Here is a 16,729-nt window from a genome sequence, read left to right on the forward strand (position 1 = left end):
GCTGAGGTGGTCGGTGGTTGACGTCTGTGCAGAGGATTGGAGGAACTACCCCCCCCCCAGAGAGAACTGCTGAAGTCCAGGGACTGAAAGAGGACTGCTGCTTTACATCTTCTTTGTGAGTTACAGGGAGGAGTTCCAGCCAAAGACTCCCATGAAGAGATGATTATATCATGGCAGGTTTCTACTGGATTCCTGCCAAGAGACAGACAGAACACAGAATTAGCCAAGATAGAAAGTCAACCTGACTATGAACCCATAGAAAGTCGTCACTCATGCAACATTGGATCCTGACTGGTTACTGCCACCAATAATCGAATATCATTGGGTTTCAGAGACATTTCGATTCCGGGTGTAAATATATATCTTGCCTCCGGTTATTCATGTTGCTATCAGTTTTTCAAGGTATTTGTTCAAATTACTCTTGTTTAATATTCAGATTTTTTGTCAATTTATACAGAATCGAGCATAGATATCAGCCATATTAAAATGCACAGCAAAAATGTAATAAAAGCAAACCATCGACTAAACTAGGGAGGCAGAAAGTATCATCAAGGCATGCACAAGCAGGCATCACGATGTGGGATTGGTGGGCCAGTGTCACAACTACTGAAATACTGTTTATGTCCATCATGTGGTTTGTGGCAGAGGGCAAAATGTAGGTTCCATATTAGTTTGTGATGTCGCCCACTGATTAGAAATCCGCCCTGACAGAGCGTCTGTGGAGGGATCTGTGCTCTCAGGTATAATACAGACTGGGAACTTATTCAGGACAGTCCGTTCCTTAATCCCTTATTTTATCTGTGACATCACTTTGCCCCGAATCTCTGCCAGGCGAGCCAGATGTGCACAACACAAATCTGACCGGCGGCCAATTTGGTCCTAATCTCAGCTCTCAGTAAGTTGATTGGTTTCTCGCTTCAGAGATTGGCCAATTTAACACAGTAGCATTGCATTGAAGGGCAATGGAAAGAAGAGTGTGTATTTTGTGAGGGAGGGGGACAGAGCGAGACCAAGAACGGATGGAAATCTTACAAAATCCTTTCTATTCTGCTCTCGGGGCAAAGTCAGGTAAACGTGGTGACCAAAGGTTTACATTGGGTTTGCATTGAGAACTGTGACAGTTAAACAACCAATTGTTTGAGCCAACCCAACAATTTGTACCAAATAAGAAAGACTAGCAAATGTCTACACAATTACAGTGGCCCTACAACATGTTGTTAGCAACCAGCATACCTCCAGTTGTAGAATGGACTTCCTTTCATTTTGAATACTTAAGAATAGAAAAAAGAGACAGGTTCAGTGGTGAGTGTGTGTGCGCGTGTGTGAAAATCAGACAAGCTCACACTTGCTATACACAGGCATGCACAAACACACATGTATGCACAAATTTCTCTCTCTCTCACTCTCTCTCTCACTTTTATGTATAATCATTTTGTGTAATTTTTCAGTGAATCACTCATTTCTTTTTGGTCTGCAAATCCTGCTGCACAAAGACAAAAAACATCTGTATCAAATTCAGTAGCATATTACTTACAGTATATTACGTGCAGGGGCAGTGCTACAAATTCTGGAGGCCCCCAGCATGATGCATCTAACTCAGTACAGTAGCACCTCTTCTCTCTGAAGGGCCCCCTCCATCTTTGGGCTTTGTTAAAGCACTCCCCCTCTTCCCCCCACTAGCTATGCCCTGATTGTGTGTCAGGCTATACAGTATGTCTACAATAAATGACCTACATATGAAGTGCACTTCAAAAGAATTTGGACACTGGCACATTTTTTGGGCTTTATCTTCTGCGACTCTTGCTGATTTCTAATGATATAATAACGATGCAGTTAAAATGCAGATGTTTAGCTTTAGAAGGACATTTCTTTGATAATGAACTTCAGTGTTATTTTGTCCTTATTTTAGGTGTAACTGATTTCCTAATATCGATTTTACTATTGTATTCAGATCATTAGATATTAGCTTCTAATTCTTTGTTTTGAATGCACTGCCTATAAACCTCATCAGTTCTTCAAGTATATAAATCGTCCTAATAATTTGTAGACTATATTTTTACAACATCATCCCTCACTGAGTCTTTGGGTCATTCTTGTAGAGCATTTGCATAATTTCATTTCAGTGTTAGATTACACAACAAGGGTTCAATTTCCTCTGGGTGACATCACTTGATGGAAAATCCCACTTAAAAACTTAACTTGAACACCAAGAAAAATCTGCAACACTGTGTACAGTTTTTGTGATTAGTGTGAGGTAAAAGATACATACAAATGCCAGCTTTGATTTTCCAGTCAATGCTGCAACCTAAATGCATTTCAGTGTACTCCTGTGAGGATTAAATTGTGGACTACATTGTTTTAAAATACCCTAATGTAATAATACATGGGCAGATGAATAAATATAGGTAACACATTTTGCAGGTATCAATGCAGCAACAATCAGGAATCTGCTGAGGACCTTAAACACAGTCATTAATCTCTTTACCACTCTTGACTCCCTTGAAAATAAATAAATAAATAAATAAAAATATTAAAATGTAGTGAAGTTCCATTATAGGATGTGATTAAAACATATTTAGAATTTCAACGTCATACTTCGCTGCCAGATGGCAATGCAATATCACATACAGTAGATGCACTTTCTCTCAACTAAAACCATTATTAGTCAGTATTAGGTATTAAATATAACATCTGCATCAACAGATGCAACAGATCAAAAATCATGATGTGTGAAAACTTTTCATATTGAGTCCCTGAACACAGCATTTACGTGTCTCGCTGTTTTGGTTCACTCTGTGTTGTCTGTAAACACCTGCAACATGAGCATTAGCCATTTTCAGCTCAGTTGTCACCAAAATTTGAGTTTCAAAATAATTTATTGTACCTGTTCATCAATTACCAACTACTGAGACCAAATCACAGCCAAATTGAGCCTACATCTGAATAGCATACATACCTGTAGTGTGGATGCTCTGGAGTCACTGGTCTCACTGGGCCCTATGCTCCTGGGTATACTGGACACAAAGTACCCAGCTCCTTTGGGCACTATGGGCTGCCTCACCACCACCTTGCCTTTCCTGGTTTCTGCTAAGAACAAACTGTACCAGTAGGCGTCACTGGAGATGAGCGTGGAATCTGCAATGGTGGAGCTCCTCTGGCTGATCACACTGTTCCTGCTGATCACGCTGTTTCTATTGGCTGGGGGGATCTTGATGGCCTTCGGCTTTGGTTTTTGACACTTCAGCACTATAATCACCAAGATGGTTATCAGTAATAGAAAGGACACAGTCCCTAAACCAATAACTAAATACAGGTTTAGGTCTGTGAAGACGTCATACTCTATTGGCACCTCTGTGGTCTCTGAAAATGACATGACATGTTCTACTGTTGATATCTTGATGGTGACTGTAGCAGAGAGAGCAGGTTCGCCGTTGTCTTTGGCAACTATTACTAGTCGCTGTTGCCGTGGGTCTCTGTAACTGAACATCCTTGTTGTCCGGATTTCACCATTATACTGGTCTAGGCTGAATAGTGTTGAATCACTGATCTGCAGGAGCTGATATGTGACCCTGGAGTTCTGTTCAGAGTCTGCGTCGATGGCAATCACTTTGGCCACTAAGTGTCCCTTTTCTGTGGACCTCGGTATCACCTCCTCAATAACAGAGCCTTGTGCCCGCCAGGGGGATACTATGAGAGGGGTGTTGTCATTTTGGTCCAGAATGATGATATGAACCGTCACATTGCTGCTGAGCGGGGGAACACCAGAGTCTCTAGCCTCGATGTGGAAAAGGAATTCCCTCTCTCTCTCATAGTCAAAGGTTTTCAGGCCATACAGGTTACCGTTCTCTGGATTGATAGAGAACAGCATTGACATAGACGTGTTTAAAATCTCCTTCTCCATTATGAAATAAACCAAGTACTGGTTCTCATTGAGATCTGGGTCAAACGCACTTAGAGATGTCAATAACGCCCCTGGTGCATTATTCTCCACAACATGGATTGCGTAGAATGACTGGGGGAATGTGGGTGCATTGTCATTGATGTCCAAAATCTCCACAATGATGGTCTCATTGTCAGATAAGGAGGGCGAGCCTCTGTCTGTAACTCTAAATGTGATGTCATATCTACTGACTATCTCTCTGTCCAGTGGCTTTGAAACAAGCAGCTCAAAGTAATCCTCTGAAGATTTGTTGAGAAGAAACGGTAAGGATGCTTGTCGGCTCAGGGTGAGGTCAACAAGGCCGTTGACTCCTGAGTCCTGGTCACTGACACTTACCACTGCTATCAGTGTTCCTACAGGGACATCTTCCCTCAATGTGCTTTTCAGAGACTTAATGGTCACCTCGGGATAGTTGTCATTCAGGTCAGTGACAAACGCCATCACTTTGCAGTATCCCGACAGCGGGGTTGCCCCTCTGTCCTGGGCCTGTATGTACATCTCAAAACTTTGACTCCCCTCGTAATCGATGACTCCCTTCACCTTGATCTCTCCCGTGTTTGGATCAAGTGAGAACAGCTCTTGTGTCTTCTCGGAGGTGTACAGCGTATAGGAATACATTAACTCGGCGTTTGCGCCCTCGTCCAAGTCTGTTGCGTTTAAAGTCATGACCACCGTCCCTACTGGTGAGTTCTCCGGGACATTGACTGTGAATACCGGCTGACTGAATAGGGGGGCGTTGTCATTGATATCCAGGACCTTAATGATGATGCTGGCTGTGCCGGAGCGGGCAGGGACCCCACCATCCACAGCGGTTAAAATCAAATTGTGAATCGCATGTTCCTCTCGGTCCAAATTCCCGTTGAGAACTAAATCGACATATTTTGAGCCGTCACTCCCAGTCTGTATATCGATGCTGAAATATTCGCTTTCGCTGAGATAGTAGGTCTTGATTGAATTCGCCCCCACATCTGCATCCACGGCGTTTGTCAATGAAAATCTCTCACCGGGAGGGGTTGCCTCCGAAATGTCCAAGTGCATTGTCTTTCTGCGAAATACGGGCGCATTATCATTGATGTCCATTATTTCTAACTCAATGTTAAAAATACGAATAGGGTTTTCAAGTATGACATCCATTTTCAGAAAGCAAGACGTTGTTTTACTCATGCATATGCTTTCCCGGTCTATCTTCTCACGAATGAACAGCTCTCCCGTGTCTTTGTTGATGTCAAGATAATTTTTACTGTGGATGTCATCGAGCTTTGCTTTCCGTTGTATCAAACTGCGAATATCGAGACCCAAATCTGTGGCCAAATTGGCAACAAAAGAGCCCTCTTCCATTTCTTCTGGTATGGAGTAGCGAGTGATGGAAAGCGCAAATCCCCATAGTGCAACGAATGCAAAAAGAGCCACGATCCATCGTGTCCGTGCAGATGCAATGATAAGCGCCATCATAATGTTATTTCAAAACGAATTAACGACAATACTGGTAAAACTGACCCTGTCCTTACAATCCGTTGGTGTAGAAGACCACCGTTGTCATTCTTGAGTCCACGCGTTGTAGCTGCAGTAGGCCATATACTACAGGAGGTGCTGGGCTCTCGAGCCGTGATGCTGTGCATGGGCGTAGGCAGGATTTTTGTGATGTGGTGGCCTCCTTCAATTTAAGGGTGTACAAACCTGATGCTTTTTTGAAGCAAGAGTTTCAAAAAGGCATCAGATTTTGATCCAATATTTAAATATTTAAAACATGATCTTACTTGGTCTTTCATGACCACTCTTCGGTTGTTGATGTGAAATGTAAAACAGAGCAGTTGACAGATTAGAGGTGGTGACCTAGTAATGTAATTTCAAAGTTAATGGTATTTAATTAAGAAAAGATTACAGGCAGTTGTATATATTGTATTATTCCTAATTTAGTGTCATAATAATCTGGTCCTGTCGTAATTCCTGCCAATATTGTGATAGGCATATTGCAAGTGAAGGTGGAGATCATAATGGGATCACTTTAGTAATTCTTAAATTTGTTATTTAGAAATATGGCCTTTGTTGTAGCTTAAAGTATTCCATAAAGTGAAATAGATGCCTAAAATTGTGCTTACAGGCCGTACTTCTCAATTCTGTCTGGTATTCCTCACTCAATCCCGGCAGTAATCTCATCAAAGAGAGAGGGATTTTAGTGCACACAATGAGTAAAAGGAGGAAATTGTTTTATGATATTTATGGAGACTGATAGTCTCACTGCTGACCAATGCACGCTCAAAAAGTATGGTGCATGCAAGACTAGCCAGCTCTAATTTCTTTTGCAACAATAACTAACAATAATACTAGTACTAATCATATTTTTCCCATTATAGAAAAATCTAGGTAATGATCCCCTACATTACATTAAAGTGTACTGGCAACTGTTGGCACCTTATTGGTTAAAGGTTTGCATACTCTTCCTTTTTGCCAATAGTGGAATTAATGGGCATTCCTGTTTGGAATTTGAGTTATGTATGTGACTGACAATGGTGCACATTTGTGAGGCTTATGTTGGTGATTGTTTTGGTAATGTGTTTGTAGAAGAGTATTTGTAGTGTGTAACAATTTGAGTTGAGGCACGATTGGGAGTCAGCAGGGTTGATAAATGTGGTTGAATTTATGTTTGCTTGCTTCAGAGTCTTGTTCAAGGACAGCGTGGTTATGTGTGACTATCAGCATTATTAGGCAAGACAGAAAAGCTAGAAAAATATGTAATAAAACAATAAGATAAGAAACTGTTATTATTGTATCTCTCTAAACCTCCAACATCAGCTGCATAGATAGTGAAATGCTGTTGCTGTTGACAAAATGCACTTATTGTAGTCGCTTTGGACAAAAGCGTCTGCTAAATGACACCAGGCCAGCTCTAGAGTCACATAAAAAATACCCTGGCATCAAGGAAAATCTGCTGACCATGTGACACAGCTTAGATTACAACAGACAACAGCTAAATATGACTAATATGACTCAGCTAAAATATGACCTTTAGACAAGCAAAGCCTGGATTCCACCTGAAGGCCAGCACACACTATATGCAATAATTGAAGCAGGTTATTTGATCCTCCTTTGGTACTATGGAGAAGTGAAACGTCAACTGCACTCGCACCTGAATTTAACCACTGCAATGGGGTAACACATTGTGTTGCATTTCCTTTAGAGTGACCTAGAAGATGTTTCATGGCCTGTCTGTCAGTGTCATATTCTATCCGCTTTTTGTGTTTGTCGCTATTTGTGCTTTCTGCTATCAGGTTCTATTTTAATTTGTTTGCGTGCCTGACAATCTACAGTATCTGTGCACTAAAGGAACTGGTTACTGATGTGACACTGTCAGGGTTGATGAGGTGAGTGAGGGCCTCATCATTATTCCCTTTTAGCTCCATCCAGTGCTGACTGGGAGAATTACAGGCAGCTCCAGCCTTAAGCCACACACCATATCATCAATCTGTGATGTTCAATGGATTCCAGGAGTTATTTTGTGATGAAATATTATCATTTGCCTTTTTGTTGTATCCACTTTCCCTCAACCTGCCTTGTCTACTTCTACTTCAGTTAGTGATTTGCTACATTTCCCAGAATGCCTTTCAACAAACTCCAGAGAACATTCCTGAATACTTGTTGTATTCAGCTTTGTTTTAAGTGTAGGTGGAGACAGTAATAGTGACAACAATATTAATTGCCAGAGAGTGAGTTTTTCCCAGTCGAGAAAAATTGAGTCACGGCCCATATGCAAAACGCATTTCCCCCTGTATTGAACATCAGTGGAAAATTGTGTTTTTTTTAATAGTGTTATAGTGTTTTAAGGTGGATTTTTCTATAATGGAGTTCTTATCTGCAATTCATCAGCAACAGAGGGCTGCTGCCCTACTGTCTGGCTGGCTGTGTCAGGAGAAAGGCTCATGGATAGTAGACAGCTTTAGGACTGGAGTGACACTTGAGTAAGCCCTAATCCTTGACCATGAGTTGATTTGATCTGTAAGCCGGATGGTGGTCTGGTCCAGCAAGGGAAAAAATAAAGGCCCCAAAGAGAGTGAGCCTCTTTTTCCCAAGATTCTGTTCTGTTCTTTTTACAATAAAGCAGCTGGTCGTTGTTTATTAAGGAACTACAGGCGTGGAGAAAATAATGGAAACACTACATTAAAAAGTTTGGTATAATTAATCCACAATTACAAAGGCAGCTACATAAGCAAGTCATATTAAGTTGAATGGCAATTAACAAGGTCTGACAATCTTCACTTTTTTATATAAGTTTACTAACAACACAAGGCAACTGACAAAGTTCCAATAGTCAGTCAATGGTGCATCGGTCACAAAAACTGAAAAATTGTCACAAGCCAAGGCTTACTGACATTGATAGACAGACACTTAACAGGATAATTGCTAGACACCACAAAACTACAGCTTCAAAATGCACAATTGAATCAATTATGAAATAGTTCAAAACTTAAAAACAAAAGTTAGCATGCATATAGGTAATAGACAGGCCATAATAAATAGGGAGAGCATAATTTTGAGTAGGATAAGTACTAATGATTCTGTTGCTGTGGTTCTTATGACACCGGTAAAACATTGGGAAACATGGTGAGCTGCAATCTACAGTATATACCCTTTCCACATTCTGCATTGGCAATGGCAAGGTTTGACAAATCTGCCATTCTGGGGCTTGGTGGTTAGTCTCCCTAGAACAGGAATATGTGAGGGAAAGGCACCCTCTTGTGGAGAAAAAGGAGACTTCTCTGCACAACCAGAGATGGGTTGTGGAAGCTAATGATTATTTATGAGAGAAAGCAGAGAAAAAAAAATGCCTTTATTGGGCACAGAATTTACATGGCACATAATTTGGACATATGTATGTGTCTCTGCTTATAGCACATGGAACATATGAGGGACATATGTGACTGGCTGCCTAGCCTGGGTCTTTTTGGTATTGGTTGTGATACAGTCTCAGATATATCTTGGCTCGTCTGCCTGTTATTACTTGGCAGGATATAGTTGTATCTGGATTTGTCTTTCAGGCTCTGGGTGCTCAAATAGCCTCTAAACGACAGGGATGTGGGTTCAGCTTTTTCCTGAAGGTCTTATCCATTTGAGTCAATCTTGAGTAGAGTATGGGATTGGCACTTGGCTCTCAGCTTTTTGAACTTCCATTAAGGCAGTCAGGCCCAAACCCAAGATTAACCCGTGGGTCTGGGGTAGATGAGTCTGCTGCAGTAGGAGGAGATGGATCTTTGGGATTATCATCACAGTAGCTGTTTTAACCAAAGGTTTACACTCCAGAATGTGTAGAGAAAGGTTAAATGATGCTTTGATCCATGAGCTGACACTACAACAAAAACAACAACAACAGCTACTTATTCCATGGCTTCACATATATGTGTGCTCGCTTGAAGTGGTGCACATTCTTTGTAGGAACCTGGGGCTGCTTGAGGCCCCTGACTCTACACTGGCAGCAAGCCTGCAGGTGAGGTTGTTGTGCCTTTTTATTGTCGTAGAGTGAGAGTCACACTCAAGACTGGGCTCTCGCCTTCAGCTTCAGGATTTTGTGGGGAAAGCTTAGCTGTAAACATTTCGCTCTGATTTTTCTTGGCAGGGAACTGCGACTAATTGGACTCCAAGGCCTGGCCAAATTGTCCAGTGGGGCCTATATTTGGTGTCCCCCATGTCCAAGCATGTCCAAGCTGAGGCCTGTAACCTTGGTAGCTTGACCTACAACTCTGATCAGAAACAACTAATTCATTCATTTTCACTATTCACTTAACCGTTTATAGGGGGCTGCAGCCTATCCCACCATATACATTGGGCAGAACATTGGACAGGTCACCAAACCATTACAGAGAGACCCACACAAACTCCACCCCAGAAGGGGCCGGGGATCAAACCCAGATTGAGTTGGTAATAACAGCTTTCACAGGCACCATGCAAAGGCAGGGCAAGCATTGTGTGTATCCAAATAAGCAGATGCATAACCACAGCCTATCGGATGAAGGCATTTATTGGCTTTGCCAGCCTTGCCAGTTCTGCTCCACTTTGTTTTATGAGAGGCAATCTTGAAGCCAGTTTGCTAAAAGTGCACCTGTCTCATTTTATCCAATTCTCTCATACGCTCATATGCTAAGATCAAACTTGATCTTAGAAATGTGCAAGGCAGAAACACATAACTGTGATTTATACACTTTTAAACTGATGTGAAAAAAAAATCCCTAGTTCTATGCCTGCTCTTGATGGCAGCGAGAGTGGTTGTTCAGAAATATAAAAAAAATAATTTTAAGGTTGCAGTCAAGATGAAATCCAAGTACAATTTTATGAATGAGATCATATTGTTAACACTCATACAATACACATAGCTAAGATTCCAAATCGCTCTTCATGCTTGTCTTTGAAAAAGGTCCACTTATGGAACTATCAATTGCTTTTGCTAATAAATGCAATTGAGAAACGTTTACCTCAACCTGCCCTTTTTATTGCAAGACTCAAAATTGTCCTTTTTCTGCTATTCTGTTACATAATATTTCTATTGAAGTATTTATTTATTCCTAGTAAAATCAATGCTCATTTGGCAGTTATATCCATTCAGCCTTAACAGTGATTTCAGAACCATGCCACATGTACAGCATCTCATTTTTTTTTTTTTTTTGACATGATTCTTTTGTCTGATTCCATAACTGCTCTTCTCCTTATCATCACTGTTTTCAGTAAACCTCAATAGCCCAATCCAAGATATCCAAAATGACATGTCATATAGGGAGTGGAAAATGTAATTTATGCATTTACTCTGTCAAACTAAAGAAATGTCATGGCACTATATACCAAAAACCTACATGTTCAATAAAAAGTTGACATTGTTTAAAAGTTGCAAATAGCAAGAAAATGAGATTGAATACCACTAATGTTAACTTCAGCTGGTTCTCTATCATGGTGTTCTATAGTTACAGGACTGACTGCTACAGGCAATACTATAACTCTGTCTACTGTACTGCATTCAACTCACCACTCAGCAGCTGCTTAAGATTCAGAACTTCTCTCATTGAAATACTCTTTGTGCAGATGCTCTCAACGGATTGAATGATTGCATTTCTGTCAAAAGATGACTATATTCATAGACAGAGTTGAGGACAGCTTTATTGATATTAATATATACATAGACGATATAAGGAGTCATTAGTGACACTGAAAATAAATATGTAATTCAACTATAGAGAAATAAATCACACCCACTGATCATTCCAAGTCATCTGGAATGCATATAAACCAGTGAGTGAATTATGTCTATATCACAAACCTGTTTGTACACCATTAGGTACTAAAGGATACGGTTACACTCACCATTTTCATGTGATTTTTTTTAGATATAACAGATTTTATGAGATCACATTGCTGTTTGTCCACACTTGGCCTGAAAACAGCTCTTATGTGTCTGCTGTTGTATTTACTTAAATCTGTGTCTGTATTACTTTTCTATACACTCCCTCTCCATCTCTTTGCATTGCTTGTATGCGCATTGTTGCTGGATTGCATCCAGACTACATAGATTTGCAAGCACAATGGGAGCCTGACTAGTTCCATATCTGGTTTTGAAGATTCAAGGGAAATGTAAGAGAAATCCAGTTTTTGTGCATCCAGACCTGTCACTTAATGATCGGATGATAAATTTTGCACTGAAATGACGTGTAAGTGTAACTGTAGCCAATGTAAATTGCCTGGCTTGTTTATCCGACCAAGATCTAATTGTGAATAATAATGATCTAACAAGGCTGTTGAGTACAGTACTTATAGATGAAAACACATATCCTTTGTTGAATATGTCAGCTATAGATAAAAACACATATATTCTTTAAAGGATTGACTTGATGGAAAATTCTGTCATTACCACTTGCAGAACCCACCATCACTCCAAATACTTTATTCTAGTATTTACAAAAATTATAAATATAAACAACCTTTTTACAAAGAAAGAGATTTAAAACTCATGTTTAACTGTATCACACTGTCAGTCTTTGAAGAGCAATCAATTTGAGGGTAAAAAAAATGTTCTCAGTTCAGTTAAATAAACACAAACTCAGATAATATTGGGTTGCAGATGTTAGAAGAAGTGGGAGAAGCTTACTCTCAGCCTCCAGGATGAATGCTGCCACACGGGAGTAAAGTTACTGTTACTGATGGAGCTAATCACTGAATGGCATGTATCACCAACACATAGAATATATTGTCGGTGTATCATTTAAAGATATCATTGCTTATGAGACCATCATCTCTGTCGAAAGTTTGTTCGTAGAGGAATCTCTTTTTCTTCCCAAAAGTAGAGAAGGTGTTGTACACGTCCAGTTCACCTCTGGGTGCCGGCTTCAGAGTGCAGTAGCCAGATGGGGTGCCAGGAATGTATACATTGTGCTGGTAGTCTGGTGGTGCCGGTGCAGAGTTAGGCTGAGTGTACTTTGGAGTCCACGAGTAGTTAGGCACGCCCCCCTCCTGAAGAGAAATCTTGCAGTCTGTAAAGATGCACATGAACCACAATTTGTGTTATAAGATTATGTCTACAAAGACCTCATATTTAAAGATACTGTGATGGTTCTAAATGTATCTTCCTAATTTCAACTTTTCTGCAAATGAACACTTTGTTGCAATGACTCCATTAATTGGGTTGTGTCCTCCTGTTGGTGCATTAAAATATCCCCTTGTTTTGGTGGCAGGTGTGTTTTTCTGCTCTTAGGGTCACCTATTCATATTTCAGATTCAATCCTTATGTTCATGCCCACTATATGAACTCTAACAGAAGGCCCAAATTTCATAGTGCCACTCTTGGCCACCTACCACGCATATGGTTTCCCCAGGTCCAGTACTGTGGTGACACAGAGCAGGAAAACCCATCTGGGTCGTGTTTGGGATGACGTGGAAGAGTGCTCTCCATATTTACTGAGCTGTACCTGTAGAGAGAGAGAACAAAAGAGTAAGTTTAAGTGTGTGTGTGTGTGTGTGTGTGTGTGTGTGTGTGTGTGTGTGTGTGTTAACACTGTATTCACCTCTTGTATGCCGAGTTCCGTTGGTTCTTTGTCCAAGTCCAGTCCTTGTTTGAATGCTTAAGCTGCAAAATTAAAAACATATGGTCACTTTGTAGATCAGTGACCAGCACAAGTATAACAATGGCATTGCATTAGTGTAATGATGCAGTCATGTATTTTCTTATATCCTCTGTGGCCCATACGCATCAGATGTTGAAGATACTGTATGGTCAAAGTCAATTTGGCCAACATGCCTGTTTCTCTACATGTCCATGAAAACCATAATAGGATGTAACCATGGGAAGAGATAATATTTTCTTGTGTTTTATTTAGAATAAAAAATGTTTAGGCTACATAATAAACTCTCTCCATGGCTTTTATCTTGATGACTAATCTAATAAGGCAAGTTTCTATAGCCTTTCATCACAAAGCATGTCTTAAAGGACTTTACAAAGAACAAGCCTATCAAAATGATGCAGACAAAGACAGCAGAAGACACAAAATAGCACAAAATTGCAAGTGACAAATTACTTAGTACTTGCTAAGTAACTTGCCAAGTAACTGTTAAGTGGTAGGCTATTATATTATCACTCTCTCACAACAATAATTTGGTACACTGCTTGTTACATAGGCCTTATATGGCATAATTGGTGACATCCTCTCCAAAAAAATAAAACAAAATCAGTATAACTCATTTGGCTTTCATGTGAATGATGTCCAAGGTTGTTGTCATCCTTTGGTTTGATAAAAGCAAAGTAGTGGGGATAGGCCACTCCCACCCAGAGAAAGTCAACTTTTTCTTAACCGTTATGCTATTGCTGAAATCGAAATAATTCGTTACACTATTTGTTATAGAAAAAGTTATGATTTTACTGACACGTTACCGCCATGACGATACAACACAATGATTCCTTTCCATTTGAGTGTTTCAATATGTTTTGAACAGTATTTACCTCGTTTGGGGTTGCGCCTCTGTTGTTGGTCAGCTCGTTGCGGTCCAGTGCGCTCCAGCCAGAAGTCAGGTAGTCTGTGCTCTTGGCATTATTCTGGGGAATTGCCATTATTGGACTGCAAGGCTTGAGGAACATGAAGTCACTTTTGGACGACTCCGGTGTCAGACACATTTTGTAACAATAGACCTGGGAAAGGGCGCTGTTTCCGTTCGCCTCGGCGCAATTCGGGCCACCTGTGGACATCTGCACGTTTAAGTTGGACTTTTTGAACACCTCCGTGGTGGTAGATGCCTCTGACCGGGAACAGCAGCAGCAGCACCCGCCGAGGGAGAGGAAGCTGTATTCTCGGGTGGACGGTCTGCCCTTCAATCCCCTTACTGTAACCAGGACGATAATAGCCACCAGAAACGTGAAAGAGATTGCGCCCAGGGACACCATTAAGTACAGGGTGAAGTTAGAGCTGTGATGTGGGCTCAGTGACAGGTCACCCAAATCGGGCTGCGAATCTGGCAAGCTGTCAACCACTGACAGGATGATGGAAACTGTGGCCGAGAGGGGCGGCTGACCATTGTCCTTGACCAGAATGACCAGTCTTTGCCTTGTGGGGTCTTTCTCCACCAATCTGCGTATCGTCCTGATTTCGCCTGTGTACAGAGCGATGCTGAACAAACTCGGGTCGGTTGCCTGGAGCATCTGGTAGAAAAGACGCGAGTTTTGACCCGCATCTGCATCCATAGCTGTGATCTTGGTAACAAGGTAACCGGCATCGACTGATCTGGGAACTACTTCAGTCGGTGGCGTGCCGTTTTGCGGTACCGGTGACACAATAAGAGGTGCATTGTCATTTTGGTCCAAAATAAAGATATTCACGGACACATTGTTATTCAGCGGCGGAAAACCTGCATCATGAGCTTGAACTGTGATTTGAAAGTTTCTTAGTTGTTCGTGGTCAAAAGATCGCAGTGCGTAAATGTTCCCGTTGTCTGAGTTTATGGACACGTATGTGGACACGGGCATTCCTTGTATATCGCCTTCCAGTATAGAATAGGAGAGATAGGCATTTTGACCTGAATCCGGATCCAGGGCAGTCACCGAACAAATGGATGCCCCCGGCGCGTTATTCTCGGTCAAATAAACAGTATAGGATGGCTGTTTGAAGTGAGGTGCGTTATCATTCATATCAGACACTTGGACTAAAATAGTTTTCCGAGTGAATAAGGGTGGAGTGCCCATATCTCGGGCGGTAAGCGTGATGTTATACTCGGCCACCGTCTCCCTGTCCAGAAAATCACAAGTTACTAATGTATAGTAGTTCTTGAAGGAGGAGTGGAGTTGAAAGGGGACGTGGTGGGGGATCTCACAGTCCACATTCCCGTTTTCACCGGAGTCTCTATCCATGACGCTGATGACAGCTATCACCGTGCCCGGGGGAGCGTCCTCTTGGACAGGTGTGGACACGGATGTCAAGATCACCTCCGGGAGGTTGTCGTTTTTATCCAGAACATTCACCAGGACTTTACAGTGAACTGCCACCGCGGAGGGGCCTTTATCTTTAGCTTGGACATATATTTCATGCATCCTAGCCTTCTCATAGTCTATCACTCCTTTGACTTTGATTTCCCCGGTGCGCGAGTCGACGCTGAAAAGCTGGCGCACTTTGATGGGAGCGTGCCCGCTGAAGGAGTAGGTGATATCAGCGTTGGGACCCTCATCTAAATCAGACGCATTGAGTTTAATGACAACTGTACCTTTGGGTGCATTTTCAACAAGCCTGACTCTGTAAAACGACTGGTCAAACACGGGTGCGTTATCATTTGCATCCAAAACTGTGATATCAATTTGCGCAGTGCCGGACCTCTCCGGTGCGCCTCCGTCCACCGCCGTCAGGACCATTTGATGCGCGCTCTGCTGCTCTCTGTCCAGCGGGTTCTGCAGGACTAGTTCCGCAAATTTACTGCCATCACTGCGCGTCTGGATGTCCAAAACGAAATGCTCATTTACACTCAGCAGATACGTGCGGAGCGAGTTTGATCCGACGTCCAAGTCCTGTGCGCTCTCCAGTGGGAAACGGGATCCCGGCGCAGCGGACTCTGATATATCCAGATTAAACTCGGTCCAAGGAAAACTGGGAGAGTTGTCGTTCACGTCCAAAATCTCCATCTCTACCCTGTACAGCTCCAGAGGGTTTTCTATGACCACTTGCAAATGAAAAGAACAGGACAAACTCTGCTCGCATAGTTCTTCACGATCAATTCTCTCGTTGACAAATAACACCCCATTTTCTAAATTCACCTCTAGATATTGCTTTTTGGCACCTGAGACTATCCTGAATCTGCGCGCAGAGAGCCTCTCCAAATCCAAGCCCAGGTCCTCGGCAATATTTCCAACAAAAGCCCCGTGCTCCAGTTCTTCTGGGATTGAGTAGCGGATCTGTCCCCAAACTGCATCCAAGAAACATGTTATCAACACAACAAGGCAGACTACATGCCATGTTTCACACAGTCCTTTCTTCGCACCTCGTATGTCCATCTGTAGGCTATACCAATTCCGCAGTAGTTTACATCAAGGACTATATATCCCTAGTACTACACTGATATAAGATGATTAACGAAGCAGAATTCAGCTGTATGAGAGGAGTAGAAAAATACTGTCTGGAAAAAACTTGACATAGGTGGTACTGTAACAGCGCGTATGTCTGCATGAGAGAAAAGAGAGGAGACAGAAAGGGGTGTGCAAGGGTTATACTGTCTCAGATTAGTGTTGTGGGCCGTGTGTGTGTGTGTGTGTGTGTGTGTGTGTGTGTATTATTGGCCCTACTGTTC

At 41.8% G+C, this 16,729-nt stretch overlaps 1 protein-coding gene and 1 pseudogene across 1 annotated transcript; both read right to left on the reverse strand.

Annotated features, from left to right (window-relative positions):
• Positions 1 to 2,788: 2,788 nt before the first annotated feature.
• On the reverse strand, positions 2,789 to 5,389 carry LOC139915507 (protocadherin alpha-C2-like). Its single transcript, XM_071904149.1, has 2 exons — positions 2,957 to 5,389; positions 2,789 to 2,812 (listed from the first exon to the last, which is right to left on the reverse strand). The coding sequence occupies exons 1-2, from the start codon at positions 5,387 to 5,389 to the stop codon at positions 2,789 to 2,791; spliced, it is 2,457 nt and encodes an 818-aa protein (XP_071760250.1).
• A 6,783-nt stretch (positions 5,390 to 12,172) lies between these two features.
• Positions 12,173 to 16,436, reverse strand: LOC139915506 (protocadherin-10 pseudogene; annotated as a pseudogene).
• Between the last annotated feature and the right edge of the window lie 293 nt (positions 16,437 to 16,729).

The sequence above is a fragment of the Centroberyx gerrardi genome, chromosome 11, assembly GCF_048128805.1.
Source record: "Centroberyx gerrardi isolate f3 chromosome 11, fCenGer3.hap1.cur.20231027, whole genome shotgun sequence".
Lineage (NCBI taxonomy): Eukaryota > Metazoa > Chordata > Actinopteri > Beryciformes > Berycidae > Centroberyx > Centroberyx gerrardi.

Bases quoted from the DNA above. Each gene is read 5' to 3' on its own strand.
- LOC139915507 (XM_071904149.1), bottom strand. From the start codon at position 5,389: ATGGCGCTTATCATTGCATCTGCACGGACACGATGGATCGTGGCTCTT. The intron at 2,813-2,956 runs GTATGTATGCTA...CTCATGTTGCAG, and splicing joins CCAGAGCATCCACACTACAG to GTGTTTACAGACAACACAGA.